The sequence below is a fragment of the Hipposideros armiger genome, unplaced genomic scaffold, assembly GCF_001890085.2.
Source record: "Hipposideros armiger isolate ML-2016 unplaced genomic scaffold, ASM189008v1 scaffold_172, whole genome shotgun sequence".
Classification (NCBI taxonomy): domain Eukaryota; kingdom Metazoa; phylum Chordata; class Mammalia; order Chiroptera; family Hipposideridae; genus Hipposideros; species Hipposideros armiger.
Genome location: NW_017731522.1, coordinates 1675211 through 1703031, shown reverse-complemented (window position 1 = coordinate 1703031; position 27821 = coordinate 1675211). Strand labels below are relative to the sequence as shown.

General features: G+C 47.6%; 1 protein-coding gene across 1 annotated transcript in view; it reads left to right on the top strand.

Moving 5' to 3' along the window:
- Nucleotides 1-27821, top strand: part of LRIG1 (leucine rich repeats and immunoglobulin like domains 1) — a 129765-nt gene that overhangs the window by 85078 nt on the left and 16866 nt on the right. Inside the window, exons 8-13 of the mRNA XM_019652055.1 lie at nucleotides 2084-2227; nucleotides 4352-4432; nucleotides 10300-10371; nucleotides 11168-11239; nucleotides 15554-15717; nucleotides 25684-26004. Of these exons, the coding sequence (XP_019507600.1) occupies nucleotides 2084-2227; nucleotides 4352-4432; nucleotides 10300-10371; nucleotides 11168-11239; nucleotides 15554-15717; nucleotides 25684-26004 (854 nt within the window). The remainder of the gene's footprint in view (nucleotides 1-2083; nucleotides 2228-4351; nucleotides 4433-10299; nucleotides 10372-11167; nucleotides 11240-15553; nucleotides 15718-25683; nucleotides 26005-27821) is intronic.

Below are 27821 nucleotides of genomic sequence, written 5' to 3'. Positions count from 1 at the left end.
CACTGACAACACCCCGATACTGGGAGCATTTACGTACCTGGCAGTCTCTGCCTTTTTCCCTTAGACCCATTGCCCTGCCACTTGCTCCTCCCCGCCCCCCTTAGCATTCCCCTGGCCTGTGGGGAGGCTCCTGTGCCGATGGCACTGTGTGATTACACTTTACTTAAGGATGGACAGCCCCCTCATTCCTTTGGGAGACTCCCAGACGGGGCCCCCAGGCTGGGACTGGGAATTAAGCTGGTGCCCATGGTGGCTGAGACTGCTAGGACAGACTCTCTGGGCGGGACTGGCCTGGGCTGTCTGCCATGTTGGGGGCGACCGATAGTGAAAGCAGCCAGGGACTCAGTGGACATACCCATATCCCCATGTTTCTGTCCCATGTCTACAAGATTGGTTGTTTGGAGGAAACAAGTGGATTCTCACTGTGTGTGTCATTTCAGTTTAATATGTTCAAGGTTTCTCAATTCTACTTTAGTCCAATATGTTCTTTTCTTTCTTTCTTTCTTTTTTAAGAGAGTTTGGGTGAGTTTTCTTTTTTCTAGGCTTGACTATAGGAAGATATTCACCCACCGAAGCGAACGGTGGTTCTGAATGCCAAGCTTCTGTCTGTCTTGTCTCTCTCGTGACCTCACCAGGCAAACTAAGGGGGACATTTAAAGTTGATGTTGAGTCTCACAGCTGGTGTTTTTATCTGTGCTTCCATGTTCTCCCCCTCCCGCCTCTCGTCCCCCAACATGCCCCACATGGAATGGAGTTTATATTTCAGTGAATCTGTCATTCCCTAACGCAAAAATCAGTAGTCCTCCCTCTTTCCTTTTGCTCGCTTTCCTTGGATTCTGTGAGTGTGTACGTGTTTGTGTTAACCCTTTGGATTTAGCTTCCAGACCCCACACGGCAATGCAGCTGCACAAGATTTTCCCGTGGTGTTGGGTGGCTTCTGACAGACCCTTTCTCAGGCTGTGACCCACTAGGGAACTCCCAACACCCATGGTTTTCTGTTGTCCAGGCCTGGGAGCCGCAGGGAAGCAGGACGGGGGGTGTGCCCCTGCTGTTGAGGTGGCAGCCGTTAAAGGCATGCTTCCTGGGCCCCTCCCAGCTGGTGGGCATTGTGAGGCTGTCCTGTGCCCTTTAGAGAAGATCACAGAGGATGCCCTCATCACCCTAGCAGTTTGCCCGACACCCAGGTAACCTCAGAGCCAGCGTGTTTCCTGCCCCTCCTTTAAGCTAAATTCTTTAATTGCAGGTGAGGATGTAATTTTGATCTTCTGCCAGGTCTTTGCGACTGACAGACACTATGACTTATTTCTCCAGGAGGGAAAGAATGTTACTCCCTGCTGCCTTTAAAAACTCATTAATCTTCTCCAAATTTATTTTCCATATTCCTGCCCCAGACCAAATTTCCTGTTTTTCAATGATAGATGACTGACATGCCAAGTAAGCAGCCCAGGGCTGTGTCAGGGGCAGGAGGCATGCCGCTCAGGGAAGGTGTATGATTTGGGGGCACGTTCCCTGCCCTGCTTACATTAGGGGGTCATGCTTAGAGACTGCCTTGGGTGGGGGCAAGGAAATCTGGATGGGAGACTGTGGTCCCGCGGGCACTGCCCAGGTAAGGCGTGAAATTCTGTGAGGAAGGCTTGTTCCTGGTGGTGGCTAGTGATGCCCTCTGCTGGCCAATGTCAGGAGTCTAACTGGGCCACGCTGCTCACTGAGCCCCCTCTGGGGTCCTGTCCAGAGTCGCAGGCCGCTGCCATGAGAGGTCCCTCGTAGCTTGGATCAGAACTGGCCATGAGCACCAGCATGAAGGGGTTGGAGCTTGGAGGGTTCTTGAATTGTATGATCTCGTGTAGTCCTCACAGTTTAGCACACCTCCTGGTCTCCATGACCTCCCAGGACATTCTAGGAGTTAAACTATGTGGGCGTGGGCCCTGATGGGTTTCCCGCTGCCCAACCACTTTTGCTCTTGGAGCTTCCGAGGGCTCGCCCCTTCCCACTGAGCCCTGGCTGAGCCCGCCTGGATGTTCAGGAGAGGAGAGGGGAGGGCAGCCCCTTGATGTGTCGTTTGCTTCCCCCGTTCCTTCCTCAGGATTCTGTCGTTCAACAATCTCACCCGGCTGGACGAGGAGAGCCTGGCCGACCTGAGCAGCCTGAGCGTCCTGCGCCTCAGCCACAATTCCATCAGCCACATCGCGGAAGGCGCCTTCAGGGGACTCAAAAACCTGCGTGTCTTGTATGTCCTTCACTGTGGGGCTGATGAAATGAAGGGGTCCCTGGCTGAGAGGGCAGGAGGGAGCCAACCAGCCACTTTGTTGAATTGTTGAATTCCCTTCTTATTGGCTGAGAGTCAGAATTGATCCAAAGCTGACTGTTATGTGTGCAGGGTCTCAAACTTTTATATAATCAACTGAAAAAGAACCGGCTGAGCAGAAAAATGTCCCTCACTCTCCCAGGATGGTGCCTATGGAGGGTTGATGACTCAAAAAAAAAACTTGTCAAGCGCTAATTCCCACTTGTGTCAAACGCTCACAGGATGCTGGGTCCTGTTGTGGGGAAAGGCTGCGTGCTGGAGTGGCCTCCAGGACGGCAGCCGTGGGGTCAGCCTTTCCAGTCAGGAGTCTTCCCTCTGCAGCTTCCATTTTTAAGTCCTGACTATTTCCTGTCCAAGGCCAGTGAATGCTGAGGCTCACCTCTTGGGGTACCGTTTACACTTCTTCAGCATACCCAGTGTCTGGGATGCCCCATTTCCAAGAGAGGTGATTAGGGAACCCTGTGTTTTTCCTTGACTTGGGGATATTTAACAAATGGAACAAAATGGAGTCAATAATGTCATTTTCCTTTAAGTCCCTAATTAGCTGGAGTGGCCAGAAATTGCTGCAGGATGCTTTTGGGGACTTAAAATTTTTCAGTTGTTGGCTTCAGAGAACTTCCGGGCAACGATTGGAATCAAGTCCCCAAAGAGAAGTGTCTGGCTTTCCGCAGTGGCCGGGGTGCCCCTCTGCAGAGACTGGGCCTGTCCCCTTGCGAGAGGGCGGGAGGCCATTGCACTGGCACCTGGAGCAGAGGGCAGGGGAGGCTTTCATCCCCAGCTATTGTTGGGGAGTGTGAAAGAGCCGGACGCCAGGCCATTCAGGCTGAGGTCAGCCTTTGAGCCCTTGCGAGGCCTGAATAACAAGGCTGGAAGCGTTCAGACTGAGCAGGCCAGAAAGAAGAGAAAAGCTTGGCAGCCGGGGCTGGGAGCAGGGAGACAGGCACACAAAGCCACAGCCCTGGGTCCCCGGTTTTTCAGTATGAAGATAATAGGGAGGAACCCATTGAAAGAAGTCCCTTCCAGCAGCAGAGTCTGGGCCCTTTGAGCTGCCTGCTGTAAACGAAAGGTCAGAGCAAGCATTTCACTTTGCGGTCAGAACTCTCCCCCTGCTTACTGGCAGCGCTGATTCCTTCTGAAGGCTCTCAAGGGAGCCTGTAGCAGCCCTTCCTGCTCCTGGCCCACGCCAGCAAGGGCTTGGAGGAGGAAGGTGTAGGAACCGAGAGCTTTGGGGAAGGTTGGAGAGGGCTGACTGTGGCATAATGGGGCCTGGTCCCAGGCGGGATTGTCGCCTGGTGCTGTGACCTGCCCTTAGAAGCTGAGGGAGGAAGCTGACTCATTGGCTCGTGATTCACATTGTCGAGGAGACTCTGCTGAAGTGTTGGCCTCGTCCTCTCATCCTGGCAAATGGGTCACGAGTCTGACTCGGCACCCACATGTTGTCCCTGGCTCAGATTCAGGGCCTGTGCAGGCCCTGTGAGAAGGTGGGAGCTCTAGGCTCCAAACCCGCTTGCCAGCATGGAGATGGCCCCCGGAGAGCCCCGTGCTGGAGTCTCTTTCTTCACCACCCCTTTCCTCCATGCCCTTGGCACGTTCATGGTCAGGTCCAGAAAAGGAGCTCTGGTTGGTGAGAGCAGATGGGAGCCTGTGGAATCTTTTGGCTGATTCCCAGTGCCAGTGGCCAGATGCCCACTCTTTAGGGGTGGAATGCAAACAAGGCTTTCCCGTGTGCTGTCTGCACCCCTCCTGTCCCCTGGGCTCGGCCTAGGCCGACAGGAACAGCAGGATGGAGCTGGACAAGCTGCCTGCTCATACGTGTGTTAGCTTTGAGGGCAGGCTAAGGGAGCCAAGCCACACTGCCAGGTGTGCAGTCCTGGGCCTCCCGGGGCTCCGTGGGCACAGTCCTGTTGACCGTACATCACCGTGGACACCTAGATGTTTGAGCTTCAAGGTGGCAGATGGGGTGTCAGTCTGTTCTCCCGATTCATGTTGAAGAATGAACTGAGAACTCAGACTGGATGGTGAGCTTTCTTTCTGTCTTCTCCCCAGGGACCTGGACCATAACGAGATTTCGGGCACAATAGAAGATACCAGTGGTGCTTTCTCTGGGCTCGACAGCCTCAGCAAGCTGTGAGTATCTCACTATTGAAGTTCTGGGGAGCTCATACACGCAAAGACGTTTCTTGGCTCCCTGACCCCTATCCCCACGCCTCCTGTGTTGTGAGCCTAGCCAGAGGAGAGCGTTTTATCTTCTTTTGTTTGGGAAGAAAAATCTGAGTAAGACAGCGGGAGACATCCCATCTACTCTCTGGTCAGTGGTGTCATCGCTGCCTGGGCGTTGGTTTCTTTGGGGCTAAAGACCTGGTATCTGGAGGCCTGTTGGATCTCCTCTCTCACTTAGTTCGTGACCGACATGAAAAGAGCCAAATTTTTTGTTGTTCTTTGCACAAAGGAGCCTTACTCAATTTTTAGAAATTGTGTGAAATGTCTAAAGCCAAGTAACTCTTGAAGGTTTTGAGTCTTTGGTTAGTATTTTTGTTGTTGATCATAATCTGAAACAGAAACAATCATTTACCAAGGGTAATATAGTAGCTATTTTTTATTCAAGGTTTCTGGTGTTTTTGGGTTTTTTAAGCTCCTAGAACCTGACAGTTATTCTGTGAGGTACACGCACATGCGTGTGTGTGTCGTCTCGAACAGTCTCATGAGGGCAGGTTCTATTATGCAGCCTTCTTGCAGCTGAGGAAACAGAGCTGAAGGGATTTTGCCCAAGACCGTCACACATCTGGTAGGTGGCAGGGTCAGGATTCGCCCATGCGGCCCCAAAGCCGGGGTTGCATATCCCTTGCTCCGTCTTCTTTCTCCCTGCATCTCACCAGCACTTACTGCAGATGCCACCCAAGGAACACACAGGAGTGGGGATTGGAGCCGTTATTACTGTTTAGCAGCCTCTCAGAGGCAGGGTTTGAAGGAGACAAGACAGAGAAGGCAGTCACCACTCCATCTCCCCAAGCCCGTCCCTGACAGCAAGCCGGCGAGTGGGTAGAGTAAATATTTTTAAAGCAGCAGTGCAGCACGAGGCATCGGAAAGCCCGTGGTGGGGAGAGTCTTCCTGGACAAGTTAGTTCATGTTTTTGATTTGTTTTGAAAAGTGGGGTTCTTCACACCTTTTATACCGTGCGAGTTCTGAGTAAGATGCAGTTATTTGGGCTGTCTGAGGATTGTCTCTTCTTGAGCATCCTGTCTTCTAACAGCAATGTCAGAAATGCCTTTCAGGCTTTCCTCTTCTTCCCTAAAAACATGCTCCCTCCCTCACCTCCTGGCCCCTTTACCCATGTCAGCGCAGTGGGGCCGGGCAGAGGCCTGCCCTGCCCCCAGAAGCCTTGAACTGGGCATTCGGCTGCTGGGGTGGGGGGCCCCTGGGCAGCCATTCGGCACACTCCGCACTGCGATTCCTCAGCTGTAACTAATGGACGGTGAGTTGGGGACAGTGCATGGTGCCACTGGGTCCTTTGCAGGGAATGTCCCTCCAGTGGAAACTGGGGCCAATCTTGGGTGTCATGGCTTCCTGGAGGCTCTTCCTCCCCATGGGAGGGACAGCTGGCCCTGGGGGTGCCGGGGCCCCTGGTTCTGTGTTCACAGCGCTCGTCCGTAGCCTGGGGCTGCTCTCCTGATTGCCTGCTGTCACTGCTCTGGTGTTTTCTCCATTTTAGCCTCCTGGATTAGGTTCCACAATTCTGTCTAAAGTCCCAAAACGTTAGCATGAGCCCCTGCATTCCTCACTTGCACTGCACTGTGCTGTGCGACATGGGCGCCCCCAAAGCAGCCCATGTTTTTTATTAAGCTCCTAGGTGCTGAGACTCCAGGGATCGTGTTAAAATACAGTCTCCAGCCCCCATCCCCACCCCTACTCCGTTCCACTGATCAGAATCTTGGAGCTGGAAGCTTTGTACCTGTTTCAAAAAAATGGAGAGATGCACATAACTGGGGGAAATTGGGACAATAACAATAATTCCTTCAGATGATGAAATATATGCAGTCAGTTATTAGGTGTGATGGTACTGTGGTTATGCTACAAAAAAAAAAGATGAAGAAGAAGAATCCTCTTCTTCTTGGATTAAAAAAAAATGGTGTGATGCCTATGATTTGGATTCCCAGTTGTCTGGCTGGGCAGGGGAATGGGAAGCGGGTAGAGGCAGAGATGAAATAAGACTGGCACGACTGGATGGTGGCTAAGCTGTGTGACTGGCACACGGGGTTCATGACACTCTTCCGTCTGCCTGTGATGGTGTGAAATCTTCCACGTTAAGAGGGAAAAAGGAAAGCAAATGCTTTCCTGTGATCCTGGTACACAGTTCTGGTTCGTGGCATGTGGAAGGTGTTGCGTAAACATTGTGGAGGGAGAGGAGGACTGCAGGGAGGAACACGGCTGCTCTGGCCCCCTCCCTACTCGGTCTCCTCCGCACTGCCTGGGAGCTCTGTGGCGTGGCCGCGGCGGGGAGACGTGGCCATGGCACCACATTGCCTCACCTGAGTGGCCTGGTGGGGAGCATGTTAGCATAGAGAAGGGCTGCCCCTCTAGAGCTGTGGTGCCACGTGAACTTACTCATCCTGTGGTGCTGCAGTCAGTGCTCTGAGTCCCTGGACCTGGTGTGGGTTTGCCTTTGAAGCACTTGAGGGGTGGTTTTCAGGGATTTCCCCCCTAGAGCAGGAGGGGAGAAACTGGCCTTCACTCAGTTATTCAAGGACCTGGGGCCATTCCTGCCATTCAAGAAGCCAGACCTTAAATGTCCAAGAAAGGAACAAGTGAGCGGCAGAGCCATAAAGGGCCTCTACCTATGAAGATTGGATGGGTGTTGTCCTGCCCTTAGTTTTGCAGCTCTGAACACAAGTATCTTCCAACTGGAGCTTCCTGGCAAGGCGAGAATGTTCTGACCTTGTGAGTGCCTTTCTCCCTGGTTTGCCTCTGATGATTATGCTCACCCACCGTGCCCCCTTCCTAAATGCTTGTGGACCCTTGCTGGGGGCCTGCAGGGTGGCAGTGTGTGAGGAGGGAAGGGAGAATTTCTGGAGCACACATGAGGGGCAGAGAGGAGACGTTGTATCTTGTGTAGATGGGTGATGCACATTCCTCCCCCAGGGTCCCCGCTCTCTCCATGACATTCCTCGGAAAGGGGGGTTGAATTACACAGGGGTGCCATGCCCGAAGGGGGCTGTTGGAGGCCATATGCAGAATCGGACTATGGGGCCAAGCCTGTAGCTTTCTGTGGGGTGGAGTGGGCCCAGGTAGCTGCTGTCCTCCAGGGGGACTGACTGCCCCTCCAGTTTCTCAGTGACACTCACTGCAGGCAGGTGGCGGGCTACTCCCAGTCAGAATAGCACCACCATAGCTCCCCCAGGTCTGCAAGATGGCGTCGGCAAGAGCCCCAAGACCTTAGGGAGCCTTTGGTGGGGCTGGCCGGAGATTCATGAGAGGATTTGATATGTGACTTCCCGGGGTCACTGTCTGCTCCGAGTTGGTGGTGTGGCGACATCAGGCCTGCGGTCCCTTCTCCGGGAGCCGCGGATCAGATGCAGCCAAGTCTCAGTGCCCACTACCGTATGGGGTGGAGGGAGCCCCCTTCTGGGCTGCCGTCCGCTCTCCATTCTCCATGCTGCAGCCTGTCAGTGGCACCATCTCCATCTGCGAGCGTGAGCACCAGTCCCGAGCCTCAGCCCCACATGTTTGCTGGGGGAATGTAAGGGCCCATTTTAATCTACCAACACAATGATGAGCTCCTGCATCATCGAGAATTTGATCATCTGTTTTATTGCTGTTGTCGCCATTAAAAATCACAATCTGCCCTCCTTGTAAAAGGGGGGGTCAGTGTGACTAATATTTAATGGATGAAGTAAAGCACAGCTTTTTGCTGTATCTAGTTGACAGGACATCGCACTACATGGCTGGATACATTTTCCTAGGACCTGGAGCACGCAGGCCCCGGCCTGGGGCGCTGAGGAAGTGAGAAGCTGGCAGCAATCTGGAAGCCTGGGGTCTCCGTGCCCCGTGTGCCCTTCCTGGCTCAGCCCGTTCTGTGGTCGGGGAGCCTAAGCTAGCGTGGTGTCTGTGTGTTTGGTTTATTTGTTTTCAAATAAAAGCTTCAGATTGAGAGAGGCTGTGGAAACCCTTTCAGGATGAGATTGTTTTCACTTCCATGCAGACTGCCTCCAAGAGAGCGGAAAGGCAGGGGTCTCTGGCCTCCGTGCCCCTTCAGCCTCTCGAGGCAGGAAACAGCGCTGGCTTTGCCTGGAGGCTTACCTCAGAGTTACTGGCGGGGGCTGCGGCACTGGGGGACCCGTGAGAAGGAGCCTGTTCCTGAAGAAGTGGGGGCATAAGAGCTCCTCTGGTGTGGGTGCCCCAGAAGTGGCCATGCGGGCTTGGAGTGCCCCGGGAGCAGGTTGAGACAGCACCTCCTTCTGTGGCTCCTGGCACTGACTGGGTCAGTTCCGCACTTGACCCATCTTCCTAAAGATGGGAATTTGCTGAGGTCACCCAGGGGCCCTTTCAGTTACGTTGAAGCTGGGATCTGCCATCTTTGGAATACTTCAAGGCTCACATTTGCTTTCAGGAAGGAGAGTCTGGTGCTTGTGGTTTTTTCCCATGGGTCCTAATCTTACCTTAGGTCTGAAGGTGGAGCTGGCCTTTACTTGAGGTCTCTCTTGATTCTCGGATGAGGAGTCCTCCCCTCTGCTCATCCCTGCTCTGAGGGGCTTTCTCCAAAGGCTTCTGCCCTGACCTCCTCCACCTGCTGCCTAGGAGTCCCTCAGATCTGGCGATTCTGAGATGGCCCAGGAGCTGGCTCCCAGCAGCCCACGTTGTTAACAAGCCCTGGGGATAACTGTGGTGGGCACCAGAGCCCACGTAGCTGACTGACAGCATGTCCTTCGGGTGTTCCCCGGCAGTTTCCTGTGCTGACGGGGCTTGGAGGGGACACCTTGGTGGGCTCCTCAGAGTACCTGATGAGGAGGGAAAAACTGGAACCTGGATTCTTTTCATTCCCAGTGTCCATTGTACTTTAGATGCCACTCCCCCCAACCCCTGTCCAGAAACAAGCTTTCCTTTGGATCCCACAGCCCAGTGGAAGCAGCGCTGCTTTCTTGTGTATTGGGGTGTGTGTGTAGATTTTGCTTCTTAGGGAAGCTCAACAGTTATTGCTCAGGTTGGGATTAGAATTGCCTGGAAGCAGGAGCCCCTTCTCATGGGTAGGCAGTCCAGGGGTACAGGCGGTAGCTAATCTAGGAGGTTGACCTTTGAGAAGGTGTCTGTCTGCAATTTAATGAGCCTGGACCCATTGGCATCATGGACAATCTGGGTTCTTGCTAAAGGGGCTGAAGCACTGTGGCCTGCAGGCCGCGAGGGGCCTTCCCGTAGGCGGGGTTGCAGCCCACTGTGGAGGTACCGCAGGCGCAAAGAGCCAGGGAGCCATCTCCATGGACCCCCATGTTCCTGCCGTCTGCTTGCCCCCTTTGAACCTGTATCCCCAGAATGCAGTGTTCAGAAGTGGGTGATAGTTTTTGGTTCTGGAGTTTTCATTACGTTCTTTAAGTCTGCTTCCTCGCACTGACACCGTGGTCAGTCCCCTCTCTTATGATGCCATGGCTAAATTCCATCCACCTCCCCCCCCCCAACCTTGGGTGGTCCTGGGAGAAAGACAGCCGGGGCCTGACAAGGTGATTTCCACTTAACATCGCAAGGGGCCTTTCTGAGGCGAGACAGGGCCTGCAATTCCAACCTGTCATCACTGTTAAATTCTAATAAAGATAAAAGTATTTCATTTCAGAAAGGGGAAAGCCTGCATACTTCAGACCCGCAAGCTCAGCCCAGGTCAGATTTCCACCTGCCTCTCACTGGACAGACTTATCAGATAGCACTACCCTAATTGTGTGTTCTCTTTCTCCCTACCCGCCCTGCCTCTCCCCGCCCTCCCTCCCATTTTTTGGATGTTTGGAAACTGCAGGACTCTATTTGGAAACAAGATCAAGTCTGTGGCTAAGAGAGCATTCTCAGGGCTGGAAGGCCTGGAGCACCTGTGAGTATCTTGCCAGACCTTCCCTGACCCCAGCCCTGCCAAACGCGGCTGCAGAAAGTCTGCTAGCAATTTAATCACATCTTTGTAAACTGAGAAACAGGCGATTTGGAAACGCCAGCTGCTTCCTTCTCATTATAAGTCAGCTTCAACTTTGGCCTTTATTTTGCCTATGCCAGGAACAGTTACAGAACATATGGCCAGGTGGTGAGCTCCCAATTAGTGCAGTTGGTGTTTGGATAAAGCCCCTCCACCCCCCGGCCTCACCATGGCACCGGCTCCTCCCAGGCCCTGGTCTCCTTCCCATTCCAAGCAGGCACTTTGTCCCGGGCCATGCTAGTACCTCCTCTAAAGCAGCTTAACAGTAGCTGGGCTTAGCTGGGAGGTTTTCTCCTGCAGTGGTCACTCAGAGCCTGGATGGAGGAGGATGGAACCAGCACTGAGATGTCCGTGCTGTCATCATCTGAGGCAGGTGCCTCTAGTACTTAATTCTTCGTTTATCTTGAGTCAAGTTTGACTTTAATTCTGTTGGGAAAGGTTTGCCTGTTGACTTGCTGAACAGGCCGTAACCTAGCTTTGAAGCCGCCTTTAAGGCTGGTTGGTTCCAGAGTTATTTCGTGTGCTTGTGTCAACATGTGAAACGATAGCCACTTACAGTGGCATTAGGGGGGCTGGCTAGTACCTGGGGTTCACGGGGAAACCAGGGCTGTCCCGAAAAGTCCCTGAGCCTCTCGACTCACACACGAGGTTGACCGGGAGGGTCCCGAGTGCTCCGCATAAGTAGAGTGTTGTTTTGCAGGAACCTTGGAGAGAATGCAATCAGATCTGTCCAGTTTGATGCCTTTGTGAAGATGAAGAATCTTAAAGAGCTGTAAGTACCTGGGATACAGGGCCCCAGTTTACATGAGTAGAGAATTTCAGAGTAAGAAACACTTGCATTATGCTCATTTTATGTAATATGTGTGATCGTTTGTAGTTGTGTAAGTTAAATTGTCTTTTTTAAAAAATGCCTTGTGGGGACTTATTATGAATCAGGGGTAAGCATCCTTTTTCTTAAAGGGCCATATTGTAAATATTTTTAACTTTATGGGCCATAGAGTCTCCGTCATGGCAACTCAGCTCTGTTGTTGTAGCAGTAAGCAGCTGTAAATAATACATAAGTGAACTTGTGTGGCTGTGTGCCAGTAAACCCTTCTTTACAAAGACAGGCCATGGGCCTGCGGGCCACTGTTCTGCATGATGTGAAATAAACTCTCTATGACGTGTAAAATCATCCCTTTCATTATGTCAAGGACAAGTTTTCAACTTCTGGCTTTGCTTGAAATGAAGGACCGTATTGAGAGTGGCTTCTTTAAAGAACTTGGTGGGCTGTGAGCAGGGCAGACATACCTGTGGGATAGTCAGAGATAACCGCGGGACAGTGAGGCGGTGCCCAGCCCACATCTGTCTCCAAGGCCCCTTCACAGTTCATGGCGGTGGTGGTCCACTGCAGACTTTTGCCATGGGCCCTTGGGTAAGTTAAGAGGGATAGAAGAGCTTACCCACATCCTCGTCTGTGGCAAAGGAGCTTGTCTAGATATTCAGGTAGCAACACCCAAGTTTCCTTTCTTCTTCCTATATGTAATCTGACTCCGCAGTCAACAAGTCCTACCATAATTTCAGTTCCCTAAAGGTGTAAGCTTTTGGTGCCTACAAGTGCTGACAAAGTGGCAGATGCCAAAGAATCGCCATCTTTGCACCCCGACCTCATCCTCGTTCCTGAGGCCATTTCTGGTGAACCCTAGATCTTGGGGTGGGGGGGTGGAATGGGGAAATAGGGAGGTGCAGTTCCCATAGTTGGAAACCAAAGCAGGAAGCAGGCCCCTGGTGACATTGCTCTGGGTAAGTGAGGGGAGGGGAGGGGAGACTGTATGGGCTTACCTCCTCTCACCTGTGACCTTCAGTTTGCTGTGAGATTCAAGTCTGTCAGGTAGACGCTCTTTTTTTAGAAGGGTCATGATCTGAGAACGGGAGTTCATAAAGGTTGGGTACGTGGGTAGATAGGTGATAAGCACACAAAGCAAAGAGCACGTATTGTAAAATCTAACTGGTGAGTGAATGTTCACAGAGCACGTATTGTAAAATCTAACTGGTGAGTGAATGTTCACAGTGCATTTCTTTCAATATTTCTGTTTTTGAAAATTTTCAAATATAATGTTGGAAATAAAAAAGATCTGATTAAATGGGAAGAGGGTATTTTGAGAGAAAGAGTGAAGGACAGGGAGAGACGAGTTCCCTTATGACCTCCTAAAAATTCCACTTTCCTGAGGCAGTTTTCTAGTTGGGATTAACTGGACCCTTCCAGATGCTTGGACACCCGCAACTCCCCCCCCCCCCCCAATGCTTCTGCAAGGTTCTGGAGGTTCAGCTTGGCTCTCTGCCTGGGTTTCCCATCAGTCACTGCATGTACCCAGCCGTGACTGGCCCTGGGCTCAGCCTTCTGATGGGAGAAACGGTTAATTCTACTTGGTCATTTTCTTCCCCCATCGGATCAAGGCAGGTTGTACCATGCACTTAGTCATCCTCTGGGTAAATTTCCATAAGCGATGATTAGAAACACACTTTGAGTTGGAATCATGAAAATGCATGATGTAAGCCAGCAGTGCCGGATGGCTGGAGGCGGGAGCCGTGGAGGCCATGCCTGTTAGTTGACAGGGCTGCACTTGCAGTTGGTGGAGGGAGAGTAGTGGGAGTCTGCAGAGCGTTGGGCTGCCGACAGTCCCCTCACCCAGTCTCTCAGCCTAGCCTTTGTCTTTACAGCCATGCATGTGTGTGCACGCGTGCGCAGGGGAGCTCAGGGGCCAGTGTCCTCACTGTCTGGCCCCATTTCCTCTCCATCTGTCCTGTTGGGTCTAACTGTCCACCCTGAGTGCCCACTGGCTTGTGAGGTCTGGACTCCGGTCTGAGGTGGGTTTCATCGTAAAGGAGCGAGGAAATCCTCAGGGGACCCAGGTCTAACAAATATACCGAACGTGTGCATGAGTCTTGACTCTTTCCACATGTGTTTCTGATCAAGGACAAATGTCAGGTTTTTCCCCCAGTTTGTTCCTGTGACTCCAGTGAAACATGTCCTTGTCCTCCCTGTAAGTGCCTGAAGTCTCGCAGTGAAGGCTCAGCATCTTCCTCGAGATGCCTGTGCAGCAGCGCCCAGGCCCTCCTGCTGACTGCACAGAAAGGGGCAGTCATGCCAGCTGCCTCCTGGGTGGGGGCTGTGGGTGCTTCTGAAAGAAGGAGCGCTCCCGTCTGCCCTTTACCTGGGCTGACAACTTTTCCAGTGCCAGGTGGCAGCCTTTCCACTCTGGGAAGCTCCCAGAGGCTGAGCAGGGATCGGCCACGTCCTTGTGGTCAGCCGTGAGAGTCCTGCTTGCCCCTGCAATAACTACACGACACAGCAGCCCTCCAGACAGCTCTAAGCACAGAGTGACCTGACCATCAAATAAAAATACAGAATCGAATGCTGATTTTAAGGTCTAACATGGGCAAGCATCCCAGTTATAATGGCTTTGATACCAATGATTTCCGTCTTTGAAAAAGGACTTCCCAAAACGACTTTAACAAGTTAAGATGCCTAAGTAATCTGGGAAGGAGGAGGACCAGGCGGGCGGAGCAGATTCCTTGCTCTAGTTAGCCTTGGGCTCTCCGGCTTCAGTTTCATTCTTCCTTGCTCTTCACCAGGTTTATAGCTTCTCTGCTCATTAGAAGGTCAGAGTGGAATGGAAAAAAATGAAAAAGCGGTCCGTTCGCTTGGTTTTTAGACAACTTAGGAAAATGGTGGGTGGAGAAGGAGGCTATTGCCATAACACAGCAATTCCCTGACTTACAAACGAGTTCCTTTCTGGGAGAAGGTTCCTGTCAGATTCGTTCGTAAGTCCGACCAAGTGAGATTTTGCTCTTCCTAGCAGTCCCCTCCACATCACCACTGCTTCTCCTCTTGCTTCCGGACATCCTGGGCTCTGATTGAGCCCTGTACTACTGTACACTATCGCACTGTACAGTAAGCACACAGCAGCACACCTGTGACAATGTCCGGCAGACATGTGAGCTACTTCCACGATTTGTTCGCATCTACGAATGTTTGTAATGTGAGGTCCGTTCATATCTGTGAAAGTTCGCAACTCGAATGTTCGTAAGTCGGGGACTTACTGTACTGGCCCATGTGACGTGGGATTTCTAATCACACTCACACCCCTTTAGTCACCATGTCCCGGAGACTGTTTTTTAGGGGAAGCCTCGTGTTCATCCGTGCTGTGGGCTGGCCTCCACTCTTTAGCGCACGGCCTTGAGGTCCTCCAGGAACAGGGCAGCCAGACTCCTTGGTTGACTTATCTTCGAGTGACTCCTCAGGAAGGAATGTCCACTGAGATGGCAATTCCGATTTCTGTTTAAAAAGCTGATCCTCAGTTGCTGAGAAATGAAAAAGAAAATATTCTCTGTTTGGGTTGGAGCCTCACAAAACCAAAGTTGTGCGTTCTCATGCTCCCTGGGCATTGGCAATTAGCTAACGAGTGCTATTTAGGGATCTGGCCTCCTGAGTAGCGCTGGTGTGGAGATAAATACACAAACAAGAGCGAAGCGCTCTGGCCAGGCTTACACTTGGGAGAACATACACAGTTTTGCCAAATAAAAAAATAACAGTCATAGAGAAGAAATAAAGCGTTTCTCAAGACTTGTTTCAGAATTTAGATCAAAGTCTCAGATAAGCTCCTGGTGGCTTATCAGGAGAGTGGAAACAAGCAGAGAGGGGACAGTGCCACTCCTCTCTGTTGGATGGTCAGAGGCCAGAAAGATTAGCCGGAGGTCATGTAGGAGCAGCGTCTGTCTTAGGACATGTGTGAACGCCAGGTTGCTGCTACTCAGAGTGCGGTCCTAAGGCCAGCAGTGTCAACATCGCCTGGGAGCTTGTTAGAAACACAGAATCTTGGGTTCCACCCCTGACCTACTGAGCCAGAAGCTGCATTGTACCAAAATGTCCAGGTAGATGATATGTACTGCTCTGCATCGTTGGAGAGGAACTGTAAGAAAAATCACTTCCCATTACAGCTTGGTGTGAATGACAGAAGCTGCTTGGAGGGATTGATAGTTCTGTCTTCTGAGAGAAGACTCCTTTTCAGTCACACCTCAAACATGCCTTGTGTTTTTCTTCCAGCCGTATCAGCAGTGACAGCTTCCTGTGCGACTGCCAGCTGAAGTGGCTGCCCCCGTGGTTACTGGGCAGGACGCTGCAGGCCTTCGTGACAGCCACCTGTGCTCACCCAGAGTCACTCAAGGGCCAGAGCATCTTCTCTGTGCCGCCAGAGAGCTTTGTGTGTGGTAAGAATGTCGCCATGATTTTGTTCGTGAAGGGCGAGGAGGCCAGGAGGAGCTGCTCATGATGGGAGTGATTCCTGCGATCAGAGTTAAACCCCAATCAGCTGCTGGATGCAATTTATTTCCCATTGAAACCGCACATAGTACTTACTGCACAGTTGCCTCGTTATGTGGTTCTTGGAGTACACGCCTTTAATCAGAAGGGAGCATGAGCTGGTTCAATTACAAATCAGAATAATCAGTTACAGGAAGATAGTTGTGTTGTTTCAAGAGGGCTCTGGTGCCCGGGTTTAGCTGTGAATTTCCTCAGCGCATGAGGCTGGGGTTTTAATATGTGTTTCTTTCCAACCCCAAAAATGAAAGGTTAAATACAGGAAGAACAAGTCTCGGGAGAACAGTTGCTGTAGTAAAAATAATTCCTTAACGTTGACTTGCATGCTTGCTGTTTCTCCAAACCACTGAAATCTGCACTTGTAGCTTAAAATTCCGTTTTCCTTCTGATTGTTGGAACGTAGCTCTTGCCATCTTTTTGAACCTGGGATGGTTGGGATCCAGCGCACCAGCTCAGATAGAAATAATGCAGCCTCATGGTCAGTAAGACGTTGTCAAAGAATGTGATGAATTTTGAGCTGTTCCTAGTTTCTGCTCTGAGCAGGAGCGCAGGTGGGATTCCCAGGCCTGACCAGAACTGCTGTCCCAGCTGCTTGTCATCCTTCCCAGTCTGCCCTGACGATCCTCACCAGCAGACCCTAGCAGTATGGGGACCCCTGTGGTCCACTGCTCTTCCTACTCTTTTGGGCATAGCAATAGCCAGTGTGTCTGCTGAAGTCAAGATACAAGTGCCCTCCTTCCACACACCCACCCACCACCACCAGCACCACCAGTTCTGAGAGCATGCTTGGCCACCTTCCTCCTGATCCAGTTCAGCAAAAAGCCTTACAAACACATCAACGTGGTAGCAGCTTTTCTTACTGCTCAGTCTTACGGGAACTTCCTTGTAGAATGTAGGGGGGCACATAGTTCCCATTCCTTAGGACAAAATGGCTATGCAACCCATTGTGCATCAGGCACCTGGTCCTTGACCACGGACATAGTTTATAGAGCTCTTGGAAATTTACTTCCCTGCCCCCTACTCCCTCTTTCCTGCCATAGGGCATAATCTTTCCCTTTGGGTGAGCCAGGGTAGGACTTTTGACATGCCACATGCGGCCTCCAGCCTGTGGCCCTGGCATATCCTGGATTACAGCAATTGTTTATACCACATCTCTTCCCCCGCCTCTGCATGTTAACTCAGGCTCCCACCAAAACAGTCATCAAGTGTTAATGGGAATCATGACTGCACTTGGAGGAGAGCAAAGATCTAACTCGGTGGTAGTCCTTCACTTCTTTTTTTATAAAATTGAAATAAAACCACTTCATATCCACTAGAGCAGGGGTCGGCAAACTGCGGCTCGCGAGCCACATGCGGCTCTTTAGGTACGTTCCGTCTCAAAAGTTTGCCAACACCTGGAAGAGCTAATCCTGTCCCTCACAATTTAGAAATCATTCGAGAGCCATAAATACATTTTTACAAATAAGGAAAATTTAAAGTAATATTATAAATGAAACTATGATAGTTTTATTTTCACTTTCAATTTTACCTCAGAGCCACATGTACTACCCAAAGAGCCGCATGTGGCTCATGAGCTGCAGTTTGCCCCTGGCGGCTCTTCAGTCTCAAAAGTTTGCTGACCCCTGCACTAGAGGGATAGCTAGAGTCAAAATTCAGACAACAAGTGTCTGACAACAACAATCTGAGGATGGGGGAAAATCTGAACCTTCCTGCACTGCTGGTGGGAATGTAAAATGGTGTAGCTGCTTTGGAAAACGATCAGCTAGTTTCTCAATCAAACATAGTTACAGAATGACCCAGCAATTCTACTCTTCCAGGTATGTCGAAGAGACGTAAGTATATGTCCACATAAAAACATGTACATGAATGTTCATAAGCATATTATTCATAATAGCCAAACAGTGGAAATAACCCAGATGCCCACCAAGTCGTGAATGGGTAAATAAAGTGTGGTGTAGCCATATGATGGAATATCATTAGGCCATAAAACAGGAATCAGTCATACAACACAGATGAGCCCTGAAATATTATGCAAAGTGAAAGAGGTCAGTCACAAAAGACCACATGTTGTAGGATCCCAGTCACATGAAATGCCCAGAATAGGGAAACCTATTCAGGTGGAAGGTAAGGTTAGTGGTTGCTTAGGCTGGGGAGAGATGGAAGAAGGGATGGTCGCCAAAAGGTATGGGGTTCCTCTTTGAGGTGATGGAAATGTTTTTAAAATTGACTGTAGTGATGGTTGCATACTTGTGAATATACTAAAAGCCATGGAATTGTATACTTTATTATTTATTTATTTTTTAAAGATTTTATTGCGGAGTTGGGGGAGGGAACAGCATTGGGGAATCGGAAGGGGAACAGACAAGTTGCTGTCCTTTTGTTCTTCAGTCTAGTTGTGGAGGACGTCACTTCACTGGCCCACGTTGGTATTGTGATCATTGCACTCTTCCCCTGCTGAGGCAGTCAGTTGCCGGCCATTGGCGGCAGCTCACGCTGGCTGCCGGCCACTCACACTGGCTGCCGGCCACTCATGGTAGCTTACGGCAGCCCACTGCAGCCCCATTGCAGCCTACGCCGTCGCCGGCGACTCACAGCAGCCCAGCTCCAGGTCGAGCTGTTGTTCACCATCTTAGCTGTGGAGGGCAGTGTCACTGGCCCATGTGGGATCCGAACCGTGTCCCTGTTGCTCAGAGCTCGCATTCCCAAGCCAACTCTTAACCAATGAGCCACTCGGCCGGCCCAGGAATTGTATACTTTAAATAGGTGAATTGTATTTCTATCAAGCTGTTTTTAAAAAGAGAGATATAACTTACATACCCTAAAATTCACTCCTTTAAAGTACAATTTGGTGGGTTTTACAATATCAAAAAGTTGTGTGACCCTCACTACTCTCTCAGTTTGAAAGATTTTCATCATCCCTCAAAGAAAGCCCAGAGCCATTAGCAGTCACTCCCTTGTCCCCAGGCCCTGCAGTGTGTCTCTGTGATGCTTCATAGAAGTGGAATCCTACAATAGTGGTCTTTTGTGACTGGCTTTTTTAGCGTAATTTTTTAGCATGTGTCAGCACTTCATTCTTTTTTAAAATGGCGGAATAATATTCCATTGTATGGATATGCATTTTATTTATCCATTCATCAGATGGTGGACATTTAGGTTGTTTCTTTTTGGTTATTATAAATAAAGCTGCTAGAACATTTGTGTTCAAGTTTTTGTGTGAATTAGCTTGGGGACATACCTAGGAGTGGAACTGCTGGGTCATATGGTAACTCTATGTTTAACTTTTTGAGGATCTGCAAGACTGTTTTCCAAGGTGGATGCACCATTTTACATAACCACCGGCAACCTGTGGGGATTTTGATTTCTCCGCATCTTTGTCAACATTTGTTACTGTCTTTTTTATTTTACTTATGTACTAATGGATGTGAAGTGGAATCTCATTACAGTTTGGATTTGCATTTCTCAAATGACTGATGGTGTTGACCATGTTTTTACGTGCTTATTGGACATATCTACTTTGGAATACTGGCTATTCAAATCCTTTGTCCATGTTTTAATTGGGTCTTCCGTCTTTTTATTGAGTTATAAGAGCTCTTTATATATTAGGGATACTAGACCCTCTGCCATGTCCCGTGCAGCAAAAGTGATGGGGAGTGAGTGGGGCAGCGCAGGGTTAAAGAAACACAAGAGTCAATTGTAGAGTAAAAGTGAGGCCGAGGCGCTGCAGTCTCTCTCTGGAACTGAGCCCTGAATTGAGCCATTGTGTAGCTTTTATTTGGTAATTTCAAAGAAGTGAAACTTGTTTTTTCTAAAGTCCGTGTGATAAGTGCCTTATAGCTAATTTCCATCAATCAGCCCCACTGTATTCCAACACCTGCTGTGCCTTCATACTCCCGCACACACACACAACCCCCAGGATGGTGCAGCTGTACCACGGCCATGAAAATAAGGGAGATAACCAACATCATTCTGTCGGGTTTCAGCGTTCCAAGACACTCCCTTGAGGAAGCTTTACCGATACCATTCCACCGGGTCTCAGCATTCCGAGACACCTCCTAATGACCTCATTAGGTCAGGGATTGGTGTGGGGGGCGGTTGAGGATGAAGCTGTAAGTCAACAGACACTCATCAGATATATGACTTGCCAATGTTTTCTGCCAATCTGTGCATTATAATTTTTCATTTTTTCTGATGGTTGAAGCACAAAAGTTTAAAATTTTGATCAGGTCACATTTCTTTTATTTTGTCATTTGTACTCTCAATGTCATATCTAAGAAACTATTGCCTGAGACAGGGTCACAAAGATTTACACCTGTTTTCTTCTAAGAGTTTTATGATTTTAGTTCTTATGTAGTCCTCCAGTTTTGTTCTTTTTGAAGGTTGTTTTGACTATTGTGGTTTCCTTGGATTTCCCTATAAATTTTTGGACCAGCTTGTCAATCTCTACAGTAAAGACAACTGGGATTTTGAAATTGGGATTGCATTGAACCTCTAGATTAATTTGGGGAGTATTGCTATACTAAATCATCCCAATCTATGAACATGAGGTTGTCTTTCCATTTTTATATAGCTTTTCTTCAGTGATGTTTTGTAGTTTGCAGTGTACACATATTTTTAAATTCTTTTAGGAATTATTTTAAATGGCATTCTTAACTTGATTTTTAAATTTTCATTGCTAATGTATAGAAATACAATTAAATTTTACATGTTGATCTTGTATCCTGCAACTATGTTGAAATCATTTGTTAGTTCTAATAGTTTTTCAGTAAATTCCTTAGGATTTTCTTTTTATGTGATCATCATGTCATTTGCAAAAAGATAGTTTTACTTCTTTGTTTCCAGTCTGCATGCCTTTTATTTATTTTTCTTGCCTCATTGCCTTGCCTGGAACCTCTAGTATATTGTTGAGTAGAGATGGTGAGAGCAGACATCCTTGCGGTTTTCCCAATCTTGTGGGGAAAACATTCAGTCTTTCACCATCAAGTGTGATATTAGCTGTGGGTTTTTTCATAGATGACCTTCATCAAGTTGCAGAATTTCCTTCTATTTCTAATTTGTTGAGTGTTTTTTTCATGAAAGGGTGTTGGATTTTGTCAAATGCTTTTCCTGCATCTGTTGATGTGATTCAGGTGGCGTTTTTTTCCCTTTATTTTATTGATATGGTATAATACATTGATTTTTGGATGTTAAACCAACCTTGTATTCCTGGGTTAAATCCAACATGCTCATGCCATATAATTCTTTTATATTTTTGTGAGATTTGATTTGCTAGTATATTTGTTGAGGATTTTTTTCATCTATACTTATAAAGGTCTGTAGTTTTCGGTGTGTGTGTGTGTGTGTGTGTGTCTGTGAGAGAGAGAGAGGGAGAGGGAGAGAGAGAGAGAGAGAGAGAGAGAGAGAGAGAGAGTTGGGAAATGTTCCCTCATCTATTTTTTTTTGGAAGAGTTTATAAAGTATTAATGATAATTCTTTAAATGTTTGGTGTAGAGTTCACCATTGGTAGCCATTTGGGTCTGGGCTTTTCTTTGTGGGAAGTTGTTTTTTTTAAGATTTTATTGTGGAATTGGGGAAGGGAACAGTGTTGAGGAATTGGGGAAGGGGAATACTGTGTGTTTCTAGGACCCATCAGCTCTAAGTCAAGTTGTTGTCCTTCAGTCTTAGTTGTGGAGGGCACAAGCTCAGCTCCAAATCCAGTCGCACTTTCAATCTAGTTGCGGGGGGACACAGCCCACTATCCCATGGGGAAGTTGAACCAGCAACCTTGTTGTTAAGAGCACGCACCCATCAGCAGCTCTCGGCTGCCAAGCTCAAGGTGCCGTGTTCAATCTTAGTTGATTGAACTAAGGGGCGAGGGGTGGGGGGCACAGCGACGCAGCCCACCATCCCATGTGGGAGTTGAACCAGCAACCCTGTTAGGAGCACGCGTTCTCACCAGCTGAGCCATCCAGCCGCCTGTTGGCAGTTCAGCTTGGGCTCAGCTCACTGGCCCATGTGGGAATCGAACTGGTAACCCCGTTGCTCAGAGCTTGCACTCTAATCAACTGAACCACCCGGCCAGCCCCTCTTTGTGGGAAGTTTAAAAATTATTAATTCAGTCTCTTTTTACATCTATTCAAATTTTCCATTTCTTTTTGAGTCAGTTTTGGTAGTTTGTGTCTTTCTCAGAATTTGTGCATTTCAGACTAATTTGTGGGCATACAGTTATTCATAGTATTTCCCTATATTCTTGTTTATTGCTGTAAAGGTGTTATGTCCCTTCTTTCATTCCAAATTTTAATATTTTGAGTCTTCTCCGCTTCTACCCTTTCATTTCAGTCTGAATGATTCCTTTTAGTATTTCCTTTTTAAAAACTTTATTAAATATATTGGGGTGACATCGGTTAATAAAATTTTATAGGTTTCAGTTGTACAATTCTATAATACATCATCTATATATCACATTGTGTGCTCACTACCCAGAGTCAGTTCTCTTTCCATCACCATATATTTGACCCCATTTACCCTCATCTACCGCTCCCCTCCCCCATTACAATCTGGTAACCACTAAACTGTTGTCTGTGTCTATGAGTTTTTGTTTCTCGTTTATCTTGTTTTTTGTTTCTTGTTTGTCTTGTTCATTTGTTGCTTTCAGTTTTTATATCCCACATACCAGTGAAGTCATATGGTTCTCAACTTTTTCTGTCTGACTTATTTCACTTAGCATGATAATCTTAAGATCCACCCATGTCGTCACAAATGGCAGTATTTCATCTTTTTTTATGACCAAGGAATATTCCATTGTGTGAGTGTGTGTGTGTGTGTGTGTGTGTGTGTGTGTGTGTATGTGTATATATATGCCACATCTTCTTTATCCAGTCATCTGTTGAAGGACACTTTGGTTATTTCCATGTATATTGGCCACTGTAAATAATGCTGCAATGAACACGGATACATATATCTTTGGGGATAAATGTTTTCAAATTTTTCAGGTAGATAGAAGAGGGAGTAATGGGTCATATGGTGATTCTAATTTTAATTTTTTTTTTTTTTGAGAATTTTTGTAAGAGTTTATTTGAGCCAAATTGACAACATATGCTGGGGAGCAAGATCTCAAATGCTCCCTCTAGTCTTAATTTTTTGAGGAAACTCCATAATGTTTTCCATAGTGGCTGCACCAACCTGCATTCCCACCAACAGTGTATAAGGGTTCCTTTTTCTCCACAGCCTCTCCAACACTTGTTAGTACTTGACTTGTTGATAATAACCATCTAACAGGTGTGAGGGGGTATCTCATTGTGGTTTTGATTTGCTTTTCCTTAATAGCTAGTGAAGTTGAGCATCTTTTCATATATCTGTTGGCCATTTTTATGTCACCTAAATATAAGATCTGAAAAAATAAAATACATAAAAGAAAGCATAGGTACTAAACTTATGGACCTTGGTCTTAGGATTTTATGAATCTGACCTCAAAGGCAAGGGAAATAAAAGCAAAAATAAATGGATGGAACTTTTTTTTATATCACACCAAAAAGTTTCTGCACAGCAAAAGAAACCGTCAAGTCAACAAAGAGGCATCCAACCGAATGGGAGAAGATCTTTGCAAACAGTGCCTCCGAAAAGGGGCTAATATCCAAAATACATAAAGAACTCATACAGCTCAACAACAAAAAGCAATCCAATTAAACAATGGGCAGAGGACCTGAACAGACACTTATCCCTTTAGTGTTTCTTGTAAAGCAGATCTGGTAGCAATGCATTATCTCAACTTTTTTTGTTTTTAAATCTGAGAATGTTTTAATTTCTCCTTCATTTTTGAAAGGGTAATTGTGCCAGATGTAGGATTCTTAGTTGACAGGCTAGTGAGTTTTTCTTTCAGTACTTTGAATATGTCTTCCTACTGCCTCTGCCCTCCATGGTTTCTGATGAGAGATTAGCTGTTACTGTTATTGAGAATCTCTTGTATGTCATGAGTTCTTGTTTTCTTGCTGCTTTCAAGATTCTTTGTCTTTGTCTTTTGACAGCTTGATTATGATGTACCTAGGTGCAGATCTTTGAGTTTATTCTATTTGGAGTTTGAGTTTCTTGGATGTGTAAATGCATGGTTTTCACCAAATTTGGGTAGTTTGGTGCCATTATTTCTTCACATGCTTTTTCTGCTCCTTTTTCTTTCTTCTTCATGGACTCCCATTATTTGTATGTTACTATGCTCAATGCTATCCCACAAGTCTCTGTAGCTGTCTTCATTGTTTTGTATTTATGTTTCTCAGGCATGATAATCTCAATCGACCTATCTCAAGTTTATGGACTCTTTCTTCTGCCAGCTTAGTTCATCTGTTGAGCTCTTCTAGTGAATTTTTCATTTCAGTTATACTTTTGAACTCCAAACTTATATTTGGTTCATTTTTACAACTGTATCTCTTTATTGGTATTATTTGATGGGAAACTATTCACACACTTTAATTTTCTTAGACATGGTTTCCTTTAGTTCTTTGAACATATTTATAAAGCCAATTTAAAGTCTTTCTTTAGTAAGTCCAAGACCTGGGCTTTCTCAAGGACAGTTTTCTATTGACTGTTTTTTTTCCCATTTCTTTGCATGTTTTGTAGTGTTTGGGCATTTAAAATAAAATAATGTGATCACTCTGGAAATCAGATTCTCCCTCTGTCTTCCCAGAGGATTTGTTTATTACAATTTGTTTTTTTTAGTGACTTTCCTGGACAAATGTCGAGTCTGTACTGGGTAGCCATGAAGTCTGTCCCTGGGTAGTAAGTCTTTAAATCACTTCAACTAAGAAGTCTGCCATCCTTTGCCCAGCATCTCTGTTGTGTGTTAGGGGTGTGCCATCACTTCCTGTTGGCACTGATCGTCCATTGGGGTCAGTTACAGGGAACAGATTAGGACCCTCTGAGTGTGCACACAGCCCTTTACATGCATGTGGCCTTCTAGACCCTCAGGAATATGTTGGACCTTCTCAAAGCCCACTTTTAACATCCTAATGACCTGATATTCCATTTTCACTTTTTGGCCAATCTCTTGTTGGCCCCAAGTGATACTACTGCTTCAGCCATGGCTGCTGATTGTTTTCATTAAACGCCCTGGGGGTAGGGCTTTCTTGCTGAGCAAACTGCATCAGGTCAAGTAAATATAATCCCTGAGGATGGGGTTTTGGGGGAAGCTCTCAAACCATTCTTCCCGCCTCAGGAATTGCTAGACTGCTGGGTTTCAAGGATACCATGGAGTTGGGAAGAGAGGGGAGGGACTTAGGGGAATTTAAAGTATCACAGAGCTCACTTTTCTTCCTGAGATTCAGACATTTTCTTGACCAACATTCCATGGATTGTTGTAGTTTTCAGTTATTTTCCAGGATTCTGCAAAAGCTGATTATGACCATTTTTGCTAGTGTTTTCATTGCTTTATTGGAGGTGCGGATTTTCAGAAGTCCTTATTCTGACATTCCTGAAGTGCTTCATACCCCACTTCTTTTGGAGTAAAGTTTACGGGTCAGGTCTGTGCAGTCATGACTGCTAGTTCCCGACTCTGTGTTAAGTATGTTTTGTGTTAAAATGAACAAGTGAAGGTGATTGTAGTCTTATCATGGAAACTGCTGATTTCTTTGATAATTGAGTACTAATACATTTATTTGTAATCAGGGTGTGTGTGATCTTAGAGGGGACCAGTGCTCATGGATTTACAATTGGATAAGGCCAGATATCCACGGTGTGAGTATTAGAGTATTTTGTGGGGCTGCGGATGTGCAGGTTTCCTGAAAGAGCCGGTCCCTGCTCAGTGTCTGACTCCATTTTCCATTCGCTTGAACAGCTGGTCCCTATGTGTCCTAAGAGCCTGGGTAACTTAGAATTGGCTCTTCTCTCCTCAGATGACTTACCAAAGCCACAGATTATCACCCAGCCAGAGACGACCATGGCCGTGGTGGGCAAGGACATCCGGTTCACGTGCTCGGCAGCCAGCAGCAGCAGCTCCCCTATGACCTTCGCCTGGAAGAAGGACAATGAGGTGCTAGCCAATGCCGACATGGAGAACTTTGCCCACGTCCGTGCGCAGGATGGGGAGGTGATGGAGTACACCACCATCCTGCACCTCCGCCGCGTCACTTTCGGGCATGAGGGTCGCTACCAGTGTGTCATCACCAACCACTTCGGCTCCACCTACTCGCACAAGGCCAGGCTCACGGTGAATGGTATGGAGGTGCTACCATTTCTCTTCTCGTGCTAGGTTCCTACGAATCCATACTCATGATCATTCTCTCAATTATTTAGCCATGTAGAGAAGACCGAGACAGGAGACACACAAGGTGCATTGGGACGTTACTATACCACTGCTTGGGTTGCGCCCAGAGCAAATTTTGAAGATTGAAGCGTTATTCTCAGTGGATTGTTTGTTTTTGGTGACTTTTGTATTCAGTTATTATATTAAGTGAAATTATATTTTATGCATTTATTAATGTCTATAAACCACGATGTCTGGTATCCAAAGCCAAGCATAGCCTGACCCTGGGAAAGCCGCTGCCCTCTGAGTAGATGGCACAGCCTTGGAGCCAGAGGCCAGCCTGGGTGGGGCCAGGGCAGTCAGTGGTGGGGGCAGCCAGGTGCCTGCCTCTCCAGAGGCTGTGGAATGCAAGGCTGGTGTGAGTCCAGGCCTGATAGCAATGGTTCTGTGGGTTTGACAGGGATGCTTTACTCAGCCAACAGTTTTAGAGCCTGTCGAGGTGGCTTTCTTCAGGACTGTTTGTTGTAGTGAGTTTAAGGTAGAAGGAGAGGTAAATAGCTTGAGTAGTTAACCACCCCACCCCCATAACCTAAAGAAACTTTCCTGATTATTAAACCTCTAATTGAAAAGTGCTGGAACCAAAGTGTTCTTTAAGCCCTTACAGACCACAGAAAAACACATTCTTTTATTATTATTGTTGTTGTTACTAGTTTCAGGTGTACAGAACAATGCAATAGTTATCCTTTTCACCCCTCACAAAGTGACAACTTCCCTCCCCCCATCCACTGCACTCCCACCCCCGATATCATACTTATCTATTACAATTCCATTGACTCCATTCCCACACTATACTCCACATCCCATGAGTATATATGTATTAAATTATAGTTGACATATAATATTATTCAACGGCAGCTTCAGATGTATAGTGCAGTGGTTAGGTCTCTACACCATCCATGAAGTGGTCTCCCTAACAAGACATGAGACCATCTGGCCCCCTAAACAATATTTACAACATTATTGATTATATTCCCGAAACTGTCTTTTCTATCCCTGAGGCCATATGGTAGTTACCAATTTATACTGTCTCGTCCTTTCCCCTTCTCCCTCATCCCCACCCCTTCACATCTAGCAACCATCAGTTTTTCCTCTGTGTCTCTGAGACTATTTCTGTTTACATTTCTCATTTATTCAGTTCTTCAGATTCCACATATAAGTGAGATCATATGGTATTTATCTTTCTCTGACTGACTTATTTCACTTAGCATAATGTTCTCTAGGTCCATCCATATCGTTGCAAATTGTACGATTTCCTTCTTTATAGCTGAGTGATACTCCATTGTGTAAATGTACCACAGTTTCTTGTGGTTTTTTTGTTTGTTTGTTTGGTTTAGCTGAGCCATCCTGCCACCTGTTGGCAGCTCAGCTCGGGCTGGGAATCGAACTGGCAATGCTGTTGCTCAGAGCTTGCACTCTTGAGCGAGCTCTTAACCAACTGAGCCACTCGGCCAGGCCTAAATGTACCACACTTTCTACCAATGGGCATTTCGATTGTTTCCAAGTCTTGACTATTGTAAATAGCGCTGCAGTGAACATAAGGGTACATATATTTTTTCAAATTAGTGTCTTGGGTTTTTCTGGATAAATACCTAAGAGTGGAATTGCTGGGCCATAAGGTCCATTTCCAGTTTTTTGAGATACCGCCATACTGATTTCCATAGTGGCTGCACCAGTCTGCAGTCCCACCAACAGTGCACCAGGGTTTTCTTTTCCCCACAACCTCGCCAG